Raw genomic sequence first — 20502 nt, 5'->3', positions numbered from 1 at the left:
GAACAAACTGTTCAAGAAAATCTGAAAATTATTGAACAATTAGTTAAACAACATGATCCAAAAGAAAATGTTGGTTCAACATTGAGGAGATCTACTAGAGAAAGGAAATTAGCAATTTCTAGTGAATATATTGTGTATCTGCAATAGTCTGACTATAATATTGGAGCTGAGAATGATCCTGAGTCATTTTTACAAGCCATGAGTTGCAAAGAGTCAGAATTGTGGTACAATGCTATGAAAGAATAGATGAATTCCATGAAAAATAACGACATTTGAGAATATTGTGTTGTTGTCTAAAGGCGTAAAATCATTGGATGTAAATGGGTCTTCAAAACAAAAAGAGACTCAATAGGCAATATAGAAAGATATAAAGTTAGACTAATTGATTATACTGAGACTTTTAGTCTTGTATCTAAGAAAGATTTCTTGCGCATTGTGTTAGCATTAGTAGCAAATTTTGACCTTAAGTTGCAACAAATGAATGTGAATACCGCCTTTCTCAATGATGGCCTAGAGGAAGAGGTATACATAAAACAACTAAAGGATTCTCCTCTAGTGATGTAAACACTTGGTATGCAAGCCAAAGAAGTCCATCTATGGATTGAAACAAGCCTCTCGACAGCGGTATTTAAAATTCCATGAAGTTATCTCTTCGTTTGGTTTTGTTGAAATCATGGATCAATGCATATACTGGAAGGTCAACGGGAGTAAAATCTATTTACTTATTCTATATGTGGACATTTTACTTGTAACAAATGATAGGGATATACTATGTAACACCCCCTACCCGTATTCATTGCCGGAATAGGGTACGAGGCATTACCGGAGTTTACTGAACATTTTCAGATAATTTTGAGTCATTTATTATTCATATTTTGAAATAATCATAACGTCTCTCTATTGGGCTCTCGAAGCCCAAAACATACATTAGAAACCAACTGGAATAAAATCGAGATAATAAAAATTTTCACAAAATCTTAAATTATATTTTCATCTAAGTACTTACCATTTCAATGCTCTTTACAATTAAACATGTTACCATTCAATCAATAGCTTGGCACTTGTCTAAGCGTCAAACAACAACATTATTAGTATACTTGCACATATTTCATATAAATTCAATATTAATATACCTATTTTCTAAACATATCACACTTGATTTTAATAATAGTCTCAACTTACATAATTTCCTTGTATCAACATATCAAAGATAATTATATATGTACATGTCACAAAATATATTATTCTCTTCTTGTTTCTTCATAAGCATATATTATTCATTTCGTTATGTCAATATTTCATGCACCATCATTTCCTTATATCTTGTATATATTTATTTGGTAATAGTTAGTATCAAACTTAACATAAATTAAATTCCATGTACCCATACTTATTTCATTTATCTATCTTCTTAATATTTTCATACAACTATTTTGTACATATATTTCCATATGACCAATTCCTGTAAACATTTCAAACAACCATTTCATATAACCATTCCATCTTATACATATTACCTGAATATCGATTGTTCAATAGATATCTTGGCGTTTCTCTTCCTCTGTCTTATTTATCTTCGACATGATGTCATAGTATCTTTCAACTATGGTTTTACTCGTTTTCTATCATGTTGCCATGGTATCTTTCAACCATGGTCTTACTCATTTCATGTCAGGTTGCCATGGTATCTTTCAACCATGGTCTTATTCATTTCATATCACGTTGCCATGGTATCTTTCAACCATGGTCTTACACATTTCATATCAGGTTGCCATGGTATCTTTCAACCATGGTCTTACACATTCCATATCACGTTGCCATGGTATCTTTCAACCATGGTCTTACACATTTCATATCAGGTTGCCATGGTATCTTTCAACCATGGTCTTACACATTCCATATCAGAGAGCACACTCCCGCAAACCTTATCCTTATAGTGGGATTACCAGTCCAGGCTAAATCCCCTGTAAAATAAACTCATAGAGTATTGTCGGGATTACCAGCCCAGGCTAAATCCCCTGCAACAACAATTACTCTAATGAGCTTGGATCTGAATTACCAGTCTAGGCTAAATTCAGACCCTAATTCGGATTACCCGTCCGGGCTAAATCCATTTTCCACATATTCTTCGGGAGGGCTATATCAGGATAGGATCACCCGTCCGGGCTAGATCCTTTTTACCGTCAATTCCTTTTCAGAGACCCATCGAATTTTCCTTCCATTCAACCGTGATTTTTTTCCCCTTTTTTTTTTCAAATATATCAATGTTTCATAAATTTCCATATAATGAACATTCAAATCATATTCATATAAAAAAAACATGCATTTCAATCATTTAAGAATATAATTCAAGTTACACGAACTTACTTGGCGAAATTGCAAAAATATCAAGATTAAGGGGTATTTTGGTAATTTACCATTTTCCCAATTTTCACCCGATCTTAAATTGAAAATTTCATTCAATTTATTAATTTAGATAATAAAAAAATTCATTTCCTTCAATTTGGTCATTTTTGACATTTTTACAAAATTACCCCCTGAAGTTTTACTTTTATTCAATTCAGTCCTTAAGCCTAAAACATGCAAATTAGCCATGCTAGCTGGATATTCATATATATTTTCCTCCTCCTCCTCCCCATTCCACATCCTTAATGTATATAACACACTTGTAAGTAACATTATCTATAATCTTTATTATTTACTTTTATGAATATTCAAGCTGTCCATCTGTGTCATAGTAACTAAATTATTTATAGCTGGAGCTATATAACTCCAAATTAAGATCCGATAATTTTTCCTGTAACTAGACTCATATATATTCTTACCATAAAATTTTCATAATTTTTGGTTTATCCAATAAGTACAGTTTATTCTTTAAATTTACCTCTGTTCAGCTGTCTAACAGTTCCGACTCTTCTTCACTAAAAATTAATTATCTCCCCGTACAAGATTCAAATGATGTTTTAATTTGTTTCTATGGAAAATAGGCTCATTAAGGATTCTAAACATATAAATTTATGCCCGTAACTATTTTTCTCCAATTTTTTATGATTTTCCAAAGTCAAAACAGAGGAACCCGAAATCATTCTGACCTTTTCTCATAAAATTTATTATATCTCATAATTTACAATTCCATTGCTTACATAGTTTCTTTTATAAGAAACTAGACTCAATAAGCTTTAATTTCATATTTTATTCATCCTCTAATTCGATTTATAAAATTTTTGGTGATTTTTCAAAGTTACACTACTGCTGCTGTCCAAAACAGTTTTAATGAAAAATGTTGATTTCCATTTTGCCCCAAATTTCACAGTTTATACAATTCAGTTCTTGCTCAATTAACCCCTCAATTGAGCTAATTTTTCTCAATTAATACTTTATTCTATCATTTTAAACTTCTTCATAACCCCTAAAAATCAGAACTTTAGCATTAGACATTAATTCCAAACTCTTTCTTAATTAGGTCCTAAAATGAATTTTCCATCAATTTTACTTGATAAAATCATCATATACCAAAAGTAAAGCTTCAATTCTATGATTATTCATCATATTATTTCAGCACTCATCCATAAAAACTTTAAAAATTAGCCATGGAATCAAAAACTAATGAAATAGTAAGTTGGACCCAATTGTAAAATTCCAAAAACATAGAAATTTCAAGGAGAAAGCAAGAATTAAACTTACATGAAGCTAGAGCATGAAAACCAGCTTGAACCCCCTTCCATGGCTGTTTTTCAGCTGATGAATATGAAGAGAAATGAAGAGAATTTTAGATATTCCAATTTAGTCCCATTTTTATTTAGCAAATTTTGGCAATTTTCCAATTTTGCCCTTATTTCACACATTTCCTGATTTTTCTCAGCTATTGCCGCCCAAATTATCTCCTTTGGGCTTATTTTCACTTTAGGTCCTTCCTCATTTGACAATTGAGCTATTTAATCCTTTTAGCAACTTTTACACATTTTCTAATTTAATACCTTTTATTTAATTGACCACCCAAACGTCAAAATTTTCTAACGAAATTTTAATACTACCTTATTGACATTCCGTAAATATTTATAAAAATACTTATGGCTCGGTTTATAACATCGAGATCTCGATACCTCTTTTTCTCAATTTCTTGACTAAATAAATCTTCATAAAACACAATTTACTATTCCAAAAATCTTTTAAAAACTATATTTGGCTCGTAAATATTAAATAATATAATCTACGAGTTCATTTTTCGGATTTGATGGTCTCGAACCACTATTTTCGACATCGTTGAAATTCAGGCTATTACATGCTACATGAGGTGAAACAATTTCTTTCTAAAAATTTTAATATGAAAGATATGAGCTATGCGTCTTATGTCATTGGTATTAAGATTTATCGTGATAGACATCGTCGTATCTTAGGTCTATCTCAAGAAACCTATATCAACAAAGTTTTAGAAACATTTCAAATAAAAGATTGTTCACTGAGTGTTGCTCCTATCATGAAGGGTGATAACTTCAATTTGAACTAGTGCCCGAAGAACGAATTTGAGAGGGAGCAAATGAAAAACATTCCATATGCTTCTTTTATTAGAAGCCTAATGTATGTTTAAGTCTGCACAAGACCTGAAATTGCATTTGCAATTGGAATGTTGGGAAGATATCATAGTAATCCAGGTATTAACCACTAAAGAGCTGCAAAGAAAGTTTTGATATATCTTAAAGGGACAATGGACTGCATGCTTACTTGCAAGCGATCAGTCAATTTGGAGGTGACTGACTACTCCGGTTCAAACATTGTCGGCTATGTTGATTAACGTAAATCAACATCAAGTTACATATTTATGTTTGTTGGCGGAGCTATATCTTGGAGGAGCATCAAGCAGACCTTAACGACTACTTCCACTATGGAGGCTGAGTTCATTTCATGTTTTGAGGCTACCTTACATGGAGTATGATTGAAGAGTTTCATATATGGGCTTAGACTTGTGGATTCAATTTCTAGGCCATAGATGATATATTGTAACAATCTAGCTGATATATTTAAGAATAACAAAAGTGGAAGTATCTAGCCATAAGGGAACGTGTTAAAAAAAAGTGTTCATTGAGCACATTAGCACTGAGCAAATGTTATCTAATCCTTTGACTAAAGGCATGCCACCACACAAATTTAAGAATTATGTTGTCATTATGGGACTTGTTCCCACCTTGTAAATTTTCATTATAAGAACAATTAGAAAGAAACTCTGCTAAGTTTGATGTTTCTCATATTTTTAGCGCACATTAATTTGATTATTTCGAGAAATGTCACTATAGGTTTGGAGAAAGTTTAATTTAAAAAAAAAAGTTATAACCCATTTGATCTCATGTGCAAAAGAAAGGAAATATAAGGGGAAATTGCATCTTCAATCCCTAGAGTTAACATTTAATTACATAATTTATGACGTGTTAGACTTTCGTAATGTTTTTAATATAGTGATTAAAATATTACGTTAAAGACCAAAACATAATAAATTAAAATTTAAAGACTAAAACGTAATCTAAATGTAACTTTTTTTTAATTTACCTAATAAAAATTAATAAAAGACAACGAAGAAACCCGATAAATTTTTTTCTAAAAAATCACGCGTGAGCAATTTGGTTATTAATATCAAAGAAAACGATACGCGTCCAAAAACCAAGCCAAAAAGCATGCAAATGCGATTCTTCGTTGAATCCTAAGACGCCTATTTATACCCTCAAATCCTCCCCTTGCATTTGATATTCTCCCCTTTGGGGTTTTCTCTTTTGTTTGCTTAAGCGACTCATCGGAGTTTCCTAATAAAAAAACGACGGTGAAAAAAGAAGAGGAACCTAATACGATGTCGCAGTGTTCCATCGAAGTTTTACCACCCCAACAACAGAGAAATGATGTTGTTGTCGGTTACGCCTTTACATCTAAGAAAGTTAAGAGCTTTTTACGACCCAAGCTCCAAGGTTTAGCCAGGTGAGTCTTCTGTTTAATGGCTTTCTGGGTTTTTTTTTTATCTTTTCTTATGGGTTGTAATTTTTGGGCAACTTTGTTTCTGGTTGATCGTTTTGGAGTCGAATGTTGTCGTTTAGTCGGAGTCTATAGTTTATTGTGGTGATTATAATATACCTATTTCAGTTTTTCCTTACTTGGAAATGATGCATGAAGATATTTACAAAGTTATAGTATTTATTGAACCAAAAGATTTTGAATTTGATAATATTATAATATATTGAATTTGCTACTACTTTTTAATAAAGTCTATCTTTAAGCTGAACCTTCAACTACCTCCATGGCTCTAAAGAAAGCTTTTTTCTCTTCTTTTTATTCAGTATCTGCAACATGATACTCTGCTTAATGTTAAAACAAGTGTAATTTTCTGTTGGTGCTGTGTTGTTTCTTTCATTTTTGTAACTGTGTGCAAAATGTTGGAAATGGTGTAGGAATAAGGGGATATCGTTTGTTCCAATTGATCAAAGCAGATCTCTTTCGGACCAAGGTCCTTTTGATATTGTATTGCACAAGGTTAGTAAATTTATTTCTTGACGTGCGCTTAACTGTCTTTCTTACATTCCAAGATGAAATGAGGTGGGAAAGTAATGAAAGGGTGCAAACAAGCACTTATGCAAGCATGGTCTTCCCTAATACGAACCATTTTTATTTTTGATGCAGATGACCGGAAGAGAGTGGCGCCAGATTCTTGAGGTTGGTCTGGGTTCTAGGTCCTATATTTCTATTTCCTTTTGGGAATGATGCTAACTTAGAATGATCTAGTGTGAACTATCAAGCCAGTTTTGTTTTATAAATATATAACCTTTTGTTGTGGGTTTCCATGTTAGGAAACAAATAACAGTACTGGTGCCAGTCAATTAGCATTTAACTATAGGTGTTGGTAATAAGTTCTTTTGATGCAACATATTTTCTCCATTAGCTTATAGTTATAGTCAACTTTCCCAAAGTGAGCTGTATTCATGTTGATTTTGAAATGGTTTCATGAGTTTTATGTTGCTTTATCTTTAGAGAGTTAATTTTTTTTTTTGGGGGGGGGGGGTGGGGAGGCGGGTTCTGTTTATCTAGGTATTTAATGGGTCATATCTGACCTGTTTTGTTGGTTTTCCATTTTTTAAAGTATCTTGTAGCCTGTATCAGCTATTTTCAGGTTTCAATAGTTCATTTAGGCATGAGTTTAGGTGCCTGTATGAGCTGTCTTTGAGTTTCAATAGTTTTGATGTTGGCATGAATTTAGGTGGTGGCATTCATATGATTCAATCTGATGAATAAGCGTTTTATAATTGCAGGAATATAGACAAACACATCCAAAAGTCCTAGTTCTTGATCCCCCAGATGCTATACAACATCTGCACAATCGCCAATCAATGCTACAATGTGTTGCTGATATGAATTTATTTGAATCTTATGGTAATTTCTGCTTTTCTTTTGTTGACATTAGAATCGAGTAGGAGTTGGATCTAACTCCCGAGCTGATCAGATAAATGGTGATGTTTTATAATGCAGGAAAAGTTGGTGTTCCGAGGCAATTGGTCATTAAAAGAGACACATCATCCATTCCTGATTTTGTTGCCGAAGCTGGGTTGAGACTGCCCCTTGGTATGCACAGTTTATAATGTGTTGTTTTAGCATTTTATTGGGTCCATTTATATTGTACATAGTTTAATAATCTGTTTCATGATTCATGTTAGTTACCTTCGAGATTGACATTGGACCATTGCCAAACTTGAAGGAAGAATAGAAATGCTTTGTCTAGATCATGCTCCCAAACCATATGATTATTTTTTCGGGTTCCATTGTTTTTCCCTAGTGTGCTCCTATTATTCATAGCAATTCTTTCTTATTGGACTTGCATGTTTCCATCTGTTTCAGTTGCGAAGCCATTTGTTAATGATGGAAGTGAAAAATCACATGAATTATCACTTGCTTATGCTCAATACTCTCTCCAGAAACTTGAACCTCCAGTTGTTCTTCAGGTATTTGTTAACCATGGTATTTGACTACAGCATTTATTACCGACTTAAAAACTGTACAGTTTCCAAGTTTAACAAGCAATGACTAACTGCTGTAATGCTGTCGTCTAATGTCAATAGGAGGTGTTCTCTTCAAGGTTTATATTGTTGGAGAAGCCATAAAAGTTCTCAGGCGTTTCTCTTTACCAGATGTAACCATACGAGAGCTCTCAACCAATGTTGGTGTCTAACGATTTCCCCGGGTTTCTTGTGCTGCTGCTTGTGCAGATGATGCAGATTTGGACCCTAGTGTGGCTGGTGTGTTGTTGCATCTAAAGATACCCTTTCTCCTTTGCCACTTTCTTGATTCTTCATGTTAGTTCTTCAAACATGAATGTTTGATCATGCAACTATATTCAGAACATATTTGAAGACATGTTCATGGTTTGCTCAAACCTCAGTGTATTGTGGGTTTTCAGTTAATGTTTGCAAGACCCTGCTTTGAACTGTGTTGCAGTGTGAAATACTGTCATAAGAAATGCCTTTAGCATCTTTCTCGGCCATCTAACATATGTTTTTCCTTCCACTGCAGAGCTTCCTCCTTGGCCATTACTCGAAAGACTAGCAAAAGAACTTCAACAAAGACTGGTAATTTTTTTTAAATTTTGACTGTTAGCTTTTTGTTCTTTGCACATTACTGATCCCTAAACAACTTTTTGTTGTGTGTAGGGTCTTCGGTTATTTAACCTAGACATTATCTGGGAGCACGGAACAAGGGCTCATTTCTATGTCATTGACATCAACTACTTTCCTGGCAAGCGGTATCTCTATTCTATAAGAGGTTATAGTACCAGTTTTCTACCTGGTTTGAAGTCCATTTTATTCTTTACTTAAAGAATTTGGGTTACCCCTTTTTTATTTATATTCCATACACTATCCAGAAAAAAAAAAGAAGAATTTGTATTTAATTTATTGGTACCTTTCTTTTTTATATCTCCATTCAAATCTATAGGATAGAATAGGATCTATATCTAATTTGATATATAAATCTAATTGATGAAATCAAAAAAACGCAAAAAAAGTCTTTCTTTTTCTATCTACGCCCAGTTTTTTATTGTCTTACATTTATAATTTATACATCTCCATTTATACATGAAAACTACATCAAAATAAAAAGTGTAAAACCCATTTTATCTACCTATGCAAACTTGAATTTGATTTTTTCCATAAATTGGTAATTGGTCAAGCTCGAAGAGAGGGTAAGTGCGTACGAAAAGGGGGCTTCTATTTATTCTTTCGTTTCCTTGGGTCACTGGCCATCCGCCGGGAGTTTCGGGGTTAATACCGATATTTTAGCAACAAATCCAATAAATCTAAGTGTAGTACCATCCATATTATCTATGGAATTCGAACCCGAACTCTATTTATAATTCCTTATTTCTATCTCATTAGCCTTGTTTCAATTTGCTATCCCGATTATGATTAAAGGTCCTTCCCTTTTGGCCGTTTGTGGGCAAAGAGGAGTACCCTTAATAAAAGAACCTTTCCTCTCCCTAGCTATTTCGGATTAAGACGTGAAAGTGCCTTTCTCTTTATAGGAAAAGTTGAGCTTGTAAAAAATGCTGACTTGCTTCCCCAATTGTTTGACAATATTGCAGGGTATGGGAAAATGCCTGGGTATGAACAGATTTTTACAGACTTTATATTGAACCTTTGAAGAACCGATAAAAGAAACGACCGGTTTATATTACTCGATAAGGAAGTCAGTGATGGATACAGAGATATTTCTGTCCGACTCAGGTATATATATATATTTTCAAGGTTTTTTTTTATACTTATTATATCCTGTACTTGTATTCATATATGTGTAGGAGTTGGAGCAACATAAGATGATACAGGTAACTTTGGGAGACCATGGGTAAAGATGTTAAAAAGATGGCAAAATGTTGCAACTCCAAAGCAAACATCAGATGATGGGAAAATAGTGCAAATTCAAAGCAGTGATGAAATCTGAAAACACCAAATATTGTGGAATTAGAATGGGGTCTCCTATTTGATTGCGAATAGTTGTTTTTAACCATGTCTTGTGGGGCTCTCTCTATTACTCCATTGCTGTTGTTACGTTTAAAAACATGGTTTGATAAGACAGCAGTTGGTGTAATACATTATTTCTGATGTTTCTTAATTACAGATTCTTTGATTCCTTTTACTTTCTTTGTCATCAACACACCATTTTTATTCACCTAAATTCCAAAAAGTTAATTTACTTGAATATGAAAATCCTGTTTAATATAAAATGAAATTACCATTTTTTAACTCAAAAGCATATTTTTCTCATCTTAAAATTTTCAATGATCTTGTAAACTAGACTATTGGTTGGATTTTAATTGACTGGTGTTATTTGATTAATAAATTGTTAAAAATTATTAAAAATGAAAAATTAGTTTAACTTTTCAATACAGTTTAATCAAGCTATATTGTAATTAATAATTTTTATCCAATTGGTCCAATCGATTGTTCCAGTCCATTTCCAATAACATGGTAATTTTTATAACATAATAGCATGGGTTTTAAGAAACAAATATCATTTTTATAACATAATAGCTTGGGTTTTAAGAAACAAATATCATTTTTGTTTTCATTTTCATAATGAAAACATTGAATAAAATGAGTTTGATTAAAAATTTAAAAATAATTTTGACAAATGAAGATATGTGAAACTTAAAAACAACAAAAGAGATCTTTAAATAAATGGAGGATTTTGTTTTAAACAATTTTAAATATCAAATATATTACCATAGTTCAAATTATATGTAGGAATTTATTTTATTTTATTTTATTTTTCATGTTTCTATTAAAGAAAACAGGTGTCAAATATATTTTCATGTTTTCATTATTGAAAACAAATTTTATTATTACCTCCACTTGATTACATCATCTATAATATATTTATAGTTCTATATTATCATTCAAGCCTTCGATTGAGTTAGTATCATAAGTTAATCGGTATCAACTTAATTAATGAAATTTTTAAAATATCCTTCCTATTTAAGATAAGTTATATTATTCGAGAGTACTTTAATTTTTTATTTAAAATAATAATCAAAATATGCATATGAAGGATTTAAACCAATGACAATTGTATTTATTAAACTTTAAATTACCACCAAACTAAAACTTTATTTTAATTTTTATACATTTTAATATTATTATGCACACTTTATTATATCCATTAATTGTATATTTATATTATTATTATTTAAGCCCTAATTGAGTTAATGTCACGAGTCAATCAGATACCAACTCGATTAGGAAAATTACTAAAATACCCTTCCACATTTAAAATAAGTTATATTATTTGAAAGTACTTTAGTCTTTTTATTTAAAATAATAATAAAATTATGTATATGGAGAGATTTGAACCGACGCCAATTGCATTAGTAAAACTTTAAATTTACCACTAAACCAAAACTTTATTTTAATTTTTTTAGTATAAATCTCAAAATTATACATGAACTTTGATTTAATGTGCAATTGTATACATGAACTTTAATTTGGTGCAATTATATACATGAAACTCTAATTGTGGTTCAAATGTATGCTTGAAACTTTAATTTTGATTTAATCATACACATTTAAAGAATAAATACATTAATTTATTTTATATTGGATAAATATAATTGTTTATGTATGCAATATATAAACATAAAATGATGTTATATCAATAATTGTGTTAATAATTTACAAGAATTAGATCAAATCAAAATTTTATGTATAAAATTTCACAAAATCAAAGTTCATGTATACAATTGCACATTAAATCATAGTTCATGTATAGTTTTGAGATTTATTCTAATTTTTTATATATTTTAATTTTATTATGAACGCTTTATTACCTCCATCAATTGTATATTTATACTATTATTTAAGTCCCTAATTGGGTTGATATAAAGTCAACTAAGTATCAACTTGATTAGTAAATTTATTAAAATTTTCTTCTATATTTAAAATGAATTATATTATTCGAGAGTATTTTAGTCTTTTATTTAAATAATAATAAAAATATGCATATGGAGATATTTGAACCGATGCTAATTGCATAGGTAAAAATCTTAAATTTACCACTCAATTATAATTTTATTTTAATTTTTATACATTTTAATCTTATTATAAATACTTTATTACCTCCATCAATTGTAAATCTATAATATTATTTAAGCCATTGATTGAGTTGGTGTCATGAGTTAACTCATACCAACTTAGCTAAAGAAATTACTAAAATATCATTCCATATTTAAATTAAGTTATATTATTCTAATGTAATTTAATCTTTTACTTTTAAAAAACTAATAAAATTTGCATATAATGTAATTTAAACACGTACAATTTAATTTATCACTAAAAAACAAAATTTTATTTTAACATAATATTTATATATTTTTGTTTTAAACATCTAGTTTCCACATATGTACGTGATAGAATTTTTAATATAAATAATAATATTTAAATTTTTTTTATAAAATTACCAAAAGAATATCTCCTTAGCTTTTCTTCTTTGCCCATGGTGGGGTATCATCGTGCTCTTCAGAGTAAATGTTTGATTGTAATGCAACAACTAACATATATTCTCAACAGAATTAGTTTCCTTAAAATTCCATTTTCGTGCTGAAAGCTTTCTTCATGAGTCGATTCAGTTTTCCATCTAGACTCCTAATGTGAATGACCCATGCAAGTACATCATTCCTTCTAGGCCAACCAAGGTAATGTGGTGCGTATTTATGTTTGTTAAACTCACACAAATGTAACACCCTTAACCCGTATCCGTCGTCAGACTAGAGTTAAGAGGCATTACTGAACAAAAACATAATTCCAAACATTCACATATTCAAACAAATTATATTCGTAAATTTAAACACATGTCTAATTAAATATTTAATATACATTATTAAATATATTGCATTTCTGAATCATATCTCAAATAAAAACATCTTCATTAACAAATATAAAATTATGCATAAACTATTATTACAAACCAAACCATTATAGCTAACATCATTCCAACACACAAACAAGTACATGTATATTTATAAACATATAATTAACATGTACTAAAAATTCTTATAATTTCCTTAGGGTATTATTATACAATTCACTATTCATTTGGTCAATTTTCATCTCATTAACCGAATAGGTATATCACTATCATCGTTTTACTATCAACTTTGTTTCATCACAAACAATTATACAACCGTACATGAAAACATGTATATACATCCAATAAATTAATTTTTCTTGCAAACCAAACTAAACTAACCTATGCATATTTGATCACATGCATGTCTCATACCATGCATTTCCAAATATACATTAAACATATTTAACATTTGAGCTCATATTTATAAATGAATAAGCATACACCAAAAATCAAGTTGTCAAACCCTATTTGTTCATATTTGTTCATATATATATATATATATATATATATATATATATATATATATATATATATATATATATATATATTAAACTGAATGATCAACCACAACCAATTTTACTAATTACTTCAAACTATTTCCATCACATATCACACCATTCACATTTACTTTTCATTCATTTCACTTAACATTATAATCAAAACAAAATAAACCATTACCAAACATAACCAAAACCAAGCTTTAAAGTTAAGTCATATTCGCATGGCTCAATTTATACATATTCAAAGTTGAACAAAATACATATTAGCCTATACATGTCAAAAGTTTGAAAATAGACTTTTAAAAGTACCGAAAGTTGACGATAGTGTGGATGACTTGGGTCACAATCCCCGAGCTCGTAACTTACAACCAAAATCTCTGATATTGACAGACGTTACGAATCGGCTATTCGACTATTTTTGTTTTTCCCCGATCCAAGTCCGATTTCCTTTGTTCTTAATTTATATAATTTCAAATTAACCTCATTTAAATAAAATTTCATTCAATTTAATCCAACAACACATAATGGATAAATTACCATTTTACCCCTAATATTTTATACTTTTACAAATTAGTCCTAATTGCATAAATTACGAAATACACAAAATCTCACAACAACATAGTTGAGCCGAATCTTCTATATACTCATACTAATCCATTTATTTATCTATTTCATATTTTAGTCCCTTAATTTATTATTTTTTATAATTTAGTCCTAATTACTCAAAATCATCAAAAACTCCAATACAAAACATGTTAATCTAAAACATATTTTTTTTATATTTCCTCATCAAACATCACAAAACACAAATATTCATCAATAGCATAACACAAAATATTCACCAAAATCAAAAATTCAAGCATGGGTCGGATAGTATTCGAAACAACGATCTCAAAAACGTAAAAATCATCAAAAACCAAAACAAAACATACCTTAAAATTGAACCAACAATGGCCGAATACCTTGTTTCTTTTTTTCTTTTCTTTCTTCTTGTATTTTCGGCAACAACAAAGTATGAATGCATGGCTTTATTATTATTTTTATGTTATAATATAATATAGGTTAACTATTAACATGTTTTACTTATTTAACCTTATAAATATAATAACATAAACATATACTTTATTGGTACATTCGGCCATCACTAAAATAATGGATTATTTGCAACATAAATACTCCATATTAAAAAGCCACTATCAATTCAACCTTTATAATTTAGACTATCAAATTTTCAACTTACATGATTAAGTCCTTTTATCAAATTAAGCACACAAACAATCAAATTTTTGTACGAAATTTTCACACATGTAAATTCACATAAAATAAACACGAAAAATAATATTTAAATATTTTTCTGACTCAGGTTCGTGGTCCCGAAACCACCATTCCGATTAGGGTCTAAATCGGACTGTTACACTACATGCCTCTCTGGTTTTTCTTTTTGTTCACTGTAATCCCATCCCTTGTTGCTTTCTTGATCTTTTGAAAGTAATCCTTTGCTTCCTTGATTTCTGCGACAGAGTTTGGTTTTATTCCTTCGTAAATTTACTTTATTCTTGTGCAACCAGATTTTCCAGAGGAAAATTGCTAATCCTATGAGTACATCCTTTGTGAAGTCAATACCTACTTGTGCTTGTCCCATAGCTTGTGATAACCATTTCTTGATCTATCCTATGCTTAATTACATTCCCAAAACAAATGATTTTCGTCCTCTCTATTACCTTGACAAAGTGCGCATTTCGTGCTTATGGAATTCATTCTCCTTTTAATCATTGTCTTACAGGGAAGGGCCTCATTAAGAATTTTCCAAAGAAATATGATAACCTTGTATTGAAGCTTGAGGGACCAAAGGAATTCTCAAATCCTTTTTGGGACCTCTTAATTTGTTGTGTTAGTATTTCCTGTTTGCATATTATCAAAGGCTTGAAAATATGCAGATATAATCGAGAATTTTCCATCATGGGTGTGCAGCCATTTAAGTATTAGAGCACCCTGAACCTTGTGTCACGGGGTTAGATCTTTTGTCTTACGATTTACACGGCCTTAGGCGATCATCGGTCTTAACACCACAAGTGAGAACTCCCAAAACCGACGGTCAAGATTAAATTACACCGATGAACGAGATTAATCATATCCCTTAAATTATGGAATTTACAATATATACCGTATCAAATCGAATCTTTACAAGATATGATTCATATCAATCTCTTAAGATTAGTTATCAAAATAGCCTATGTTGTCATATCCTCATTATTGGGTCACCCAGGCTTCAATCTGACAGGCTTCTCCAATAACTTACTGAATCAAGCTAGTTCTTGTGGGCCAAATAATCTCATCTAAACAATATACCTCCATTAAATGCATTTGGTGCGTTGGTCATAGGCTTTAAACTACGACCCATGACACTTGAATTAAGTAATCGTCGCCTATTCAAGTTAGCAATAATGTCTCAAATCAGTACTTGATTAAGGGTCGTCGAACCATCTTGCGAACTCCATCTGTTGTCGTTTTGCCTGGCGATATTGTTGCTAACCATCTCCTTACCCATAAGGATGCCCTTTCAAGCCCAAGAATCACCTGACTTCGTCTGAGTCTAAATAAAATTATCCAATTTACAATATTTCTTGACAAGGTTTCTTGAAAGAGCCACCTTTGGCCATTTACATTTCTCCTTGCAATCATAGCCAGCAAGGTTTTATTCATAGCATGCATACTTCTTAAGCCGAGGCCCCCCAAAGATTTTCTAGAGAAGACTCAATTCCAGTTTATATAATGAATCTTCCTTCTACTTGATTTGTTGCCCCACCAGAAGTTTCTCATTAATTGGTCCATTTTATCATAAATGTTCTTTGGGGCTTGAAAACATGATAATTGGTATATGGGTACACTTGAAAGCACATATTTAATCAGGCTGAGCTTCCTTCCTTGCATAATAATTTGATTTCCACAGAGATAATGTGGACTCCATCTTATTAAGGATGGGTTGAAAGAAATTGCTTTTCTTGTTTAGGAACCCCAACCTCATCCCCAAATATTTACCAGTCTCCCCGGTAGCTCTTACCTGTAAAATACCTTTGAGCGTTCTTTCGAACTTTGGGTAGCAATTCTTACTGATCTTAAGCTCCAATTTATTATAATTGATGTGTAAGTGCAATATTGCTCCAAGATCCTTTTCATTGTGTGGCATGCCTCCTTATCCATCTTAAAAAAATCATCTGCAAAAAGTACGTAGGATATCGATATACTTAATCCTACTTTGAGATCATGGATTTGACCCTCTTTCTCCACCATACTAACAAAAAATTATAAGATGCTTTGACACCGAACAAACAGATAAGACAGAAACCTAAAAAAGTTCTTTCTAAATGTTGAATATACAATAAAGAAATTTGTTTGATGGAAGCAAAAACAATGATAAAAATGTGGAATATTCGTACCACGATTTGACCTGACCACTTGCATTGCTGCCAACTCGACTACATTTATTCTAGCAATTTCCCATACTTCCGTGTGGAGCTGAGCCACTGCTTATGTTTGGCCCTTCCTTTTCATTCTCTGTAATGCACCGGTATTAGTCCAGAAACGTCTCTCTCCTTTTTTCTTTTACCTCCACAATAATTTCTCTTCCCTAATCACGTTGTTTGTTCTTCACCTCATTTCTTTCATCTGTTACTTTGAAATCTTCTTAAACATACCACCTCTGCTTTTCATTTTTATTTCTTCTCTATTATCTGTTTCAACACAAATTTTAAAAAACAATGGCAATTCAGAAGAGTTCTTCCATACGCAATCTGCTTCAATCCTTACGAGCTGCTTCTTTTTCATCTATGGTAACTTATTAGCCTTTTCAATATATAACGTTGATTGTTATCATTGTTACTGCTTTTGTTTGCATGGAAAGTTGCTTCTTTTATATATATATATTGTTCTTTCGTGTTCATGATTGGATTTCTAATCTTTTTGATGATTGGGTGTGAATTTACCGTTTAACAACAAGATATTCATTGAGTATTCTCCAAATGATCAACTCATATCTTCGTAGAGATTGATTTAAATGTCCAATGTATGTTAGATAAGAACAACAAAGTCTCTTTTAAGATGACAGTGTTTTGTACAGTTTATTGTAAATGCTGGATTAATATGCTTTTTTAGTACATGTTTATAGATTGCAAATGATCATAGGTTCACATCTCAGGCTTATTCTCCAGCAACGACTAAACCATCTGGTTACAGGTAACTTACATGAACACTAAAAACTAATCATTTTTTGTCGATAAGAGTTGTCGGTAAAACCCTGACGCAACCATGACAATTTTTTTCTTTTTAGCTACGAATGCATGAATGTCTTTATTATTAGCGACAAATAATTGGGTTTGGACAAAAAGTACACTGGAGAGTTTGTCTTTATCACGTTTCTTTAATAAATATTATAAAATTTCTTTTATGAACTTTCTTTTCATTTTAATAAAACCTTGCATCAAATATAAACTTTAATATTAATTATAAATTTCTTATAAAAATAAGTTGATCCTACTTTTATTTGGAATTTGATCTTTATCCTTTATAAAAATCTGTAGTCCAATTGAGTAACACTTTTAAATGTTATCATTAAATCACCAACTTGAAAATCAACAAAATAATCATTCATATGCAATAAATTAGTAAAATATACCGTTCAACAATTTTATATATAATAATTAGCAAAAATTAATATAGATTCATGCATTTACCAATAATTAAATTAAATTTTATGAAATTAAAGTAGAAGAATTATTTTTTAATTCTAGAAAGTAGAGGGATGAAATTTTAAATTAAACTAATTTTTAAGATAGAGTTTATCCAATAATTTAATCTATTAAGGTGCATTTATTTATTTTAATAAATACATAAAGTGGTGACTTTAGTGACGATGAGGATGCGGATGTGAATTGGGATAAACTTGGATTTGGATTGACCCAAACCGATTACATGTACGTTATGAGCTGTTGTAAAGACCAAAGATTTCTAAAAGGACAGCTCTGTCGATATGCCAATATCGAGTTAAGCCCTTCCGCAGGTGTCTTAAACTATGGACAGGCAAGCCATGCTCTATCTCAATATTATCAATAATGCAATTTCAAATATATTCAAACATAATCTTGAAAATCGAATCTCAATATCTACTATCTTTCTTTTTGATTCCGTAATTGACAAACCCAAATTTAAATTTCGGCTAAAAATGGTGATAAAGATGATAAAGGAAGGCCCCCCCCCATAAGCTTAGAATGAAATAATGAAAGCTAAAAACTGTTGACTATCCAGGGCGTATACGAAGGCATGAAAGCTAACAGGACACAAGATGGGCGAATTCTTCTATTCCGAGCAGACCAAAACGCAGGTCGAATGAGGCACGGGGCTGAAAGAATGTGCATGCCATCCCCTTCCATTGACCAATTTATTGATGCAGTTAAGGAAACTGTATCGGCTAACAAGCGTTGGGTAATTTTGACAAACACAAACAGTGCATTCCCTGAAAAATTACCCTTGGGTTTGTTTTAACAATGTATGAATTTCAGAATCGATTACTTGCAGATTCCTCCTCCAGGAAAAGGGTCACTGTATGTTAGGCCTATGCTTCTAGGGACTGGTCCTATATTAGGCTTGGCACCTGCTCCGGAATATACTTTCCTCATTTATGTTTCCCCTGTTGGTTACTATTTCAAGGTAGACTTGTTTATTATATATATATTCAAAGTATTTTTAAAACAATTTGGATGAAGACTCAATTGTATTCTGATAATCCTGGAATCAGGAGGGTACTGCACCTTTGAACTTATACATCGAGGAAGAATATGTTAGGGCTTCTCCTGGAGGAGCTGGAGGAGTGAAGTCAATCACCAACTACGCACCAGTGAGTAACATTTGTAAATGTCTCTTTGTGTTCATCAAAAATCAATTTATTTGATCCCTTTTATTGCAGGTTATGAAAGCAATTACCAAAGCCAAAGACCGAGGATTTTCTGATGTCTTATATCTTGACGCCATTAATAAAAAGTATCTGGAAGAGGTCTCCTCTTGTAATATTTTCATTGTTAAGGTATCCATCAGCTTCAAGTACATGAAAAAAAGCTTTAAAAAGTATCACTGATTTGTTAGAAACCCCTTTTTTCAGGGAAATGTGATTTCAACTCCGGCAACAAATGGGACTATTCTTGAAGGGGTAACTCGAAAAAGCATCATTGAGATTGCGAAGGATCATGGTTACCAAGTGAGTGAATTGATTTAGAAATTAATGTGTTTGGGGTTTAAGGTTTAATACAGGATTAATGTATTAGGTCGAGGAACGGTCGGTTGCGGTTGATGAATTGGTTGATGCCGATGATGCGGTCGTTGAGAGCACCAAAAATAACCTATTTCCTGTAAAATAATAAAAATAGAAAAAGAATAGTAAAGGGAAAGTAGGGTCGAATCCTCAGGAACCGGATTATACGAATGCTTGTTTCTCGAAATCCTGGACAGAATTGTGCCCAAGAAAACTTGCGTTCCTGGAAAAAATAAAAAAAAATAGATTTTAAGAATTGATTTTGGAAGCGAAAATAAAATTAAAACAGATTTTAAAGTTTATTGAAATTATGATTACGAAAACAATAAAAATAATAAAAAGAGTTTTAAGTGAAAAGAAATTCTTATGGGAAAGTTCCAGCCTCCGGTTGTCTCATTCCGCCTTGGGCTCAATCCTTGGCTTTCGGATGATCCTTCTCGACTCGAGTAAGCCAGTTATAGTGGAAGAGGACGCCTACGACCACCAGCTCCAAAGATTAGACTTACGATTTTTAGGGAACCTGACTCTAGCCAGTAATCTATGCTAGATCAACGCTTCTCAATGGCGAATCCCACGCCATTTTGTCTCTTTGGCTCGCCAACCTCTGACGCAGTAAGTTAACGAACCGACTATGCAATCCTTCCAAAACATACAAAGCGGCCGCCTTTGCATATGCTGAAAAGCTTACTTCTTAAGGGCCATGGATGAAGCGCCACCAGTAGTCTTGAAGAAACGATGAATACTTGGCGAGAAGGCTAAGTACGGATTCTAGGCCTCAAG

General features: G+C 31.6%; 1 protein-coding gene and 1 pseudogene across 2 annotated transcripts; both read left to right on the top strand.

Annotated features, from left to right (window-relative positions):
• Positions 1-5660: 5660 nt before the first annotated feature.
• On the top strand, positions 5661-9663 carry LOC108452179 (inositol-tetrakisphosphate 1-kinase 3-like; annotated as a pseudogene).
• An 8648-nt stretch (positions 9664-18311) lies between these two features.
• Positions 18312-20002, top strand: LOC108451871 (branched-chain-amino-acid aminotransferase 2, chloroplastic-like). 2 transcript variants are annotated; one of them, XR_008283161.1, is made up of 7 exons: positions 18312-18497; positions 18723-18899; positions 18993-19124; positions 19213-19311; positions 19381-19497; positions 19557-19668; positions 19736-19845. XR_008283161.1 is itself a non-coding variant. In XM_017749567.2 (7 exons), exons 1-7 carry the CDS (start codon positions 18390-18392, stop codon positions 19826-19828), a joined length of 822 nt encoding a protein of 273 aa, XP_017605056.2. In that variant the 5' UTR covers positions 18312-18389; the 3' UTR covers positions 19829-20002. The 2 variants fall into 2 exon arrangements, 1 of the variants encoding a protein (XP_017605056.2); XM_017749567.2 differs by having other exon boundaries at positions 19573-19668; positions 19736-20002.
• Positions 20003-20502: the final 500 nt, after the last annotated feature.

Source organism: Gossypium arboreum, chromosome 5 (assembly GCF_025698485.1).
Source record: "Gossypium arboreum isolate Shixiya-1 chromosome 5, ASM2569848v2, whole genome shotgun sequence".
NCBI lineage: Eukaryota > Viridiplantae > Streptophyta > Magnoliopsida > Malvales > Malvaceae > Gossypium > Gossypium arboreum.
The sequence above is the reverse complement of the archived record's forward strand: the minus strand, read 5'-3'. Positions and strand labels throughout refer to the sequence as shown.

Bases quoted from the DNA above. Each gene is read 5' to 3' on its own strand.
- LOC108451871 (XM_017749567.2), top strand. From the start codon at position 18,390: ATGTACGTTATGAGCTGTTGTAAAGACCAAAGATTTCTAAAAGGACAG. The intron at 18,900-18,992 runs GTAATTTTGACA...GATTACTTGCAG, and splicing joins TATCGGCTAACAAGCGTTGG to ATTCCTCCTCCAGGAAAAGG. The intron at 19,669-19,735 runs GTGAGTGAATTG...TTAATGTATTAG, and splicing joins CGAAGGATCATGGTTACCAA to GTCGAGGAACGGTCGGTTGC.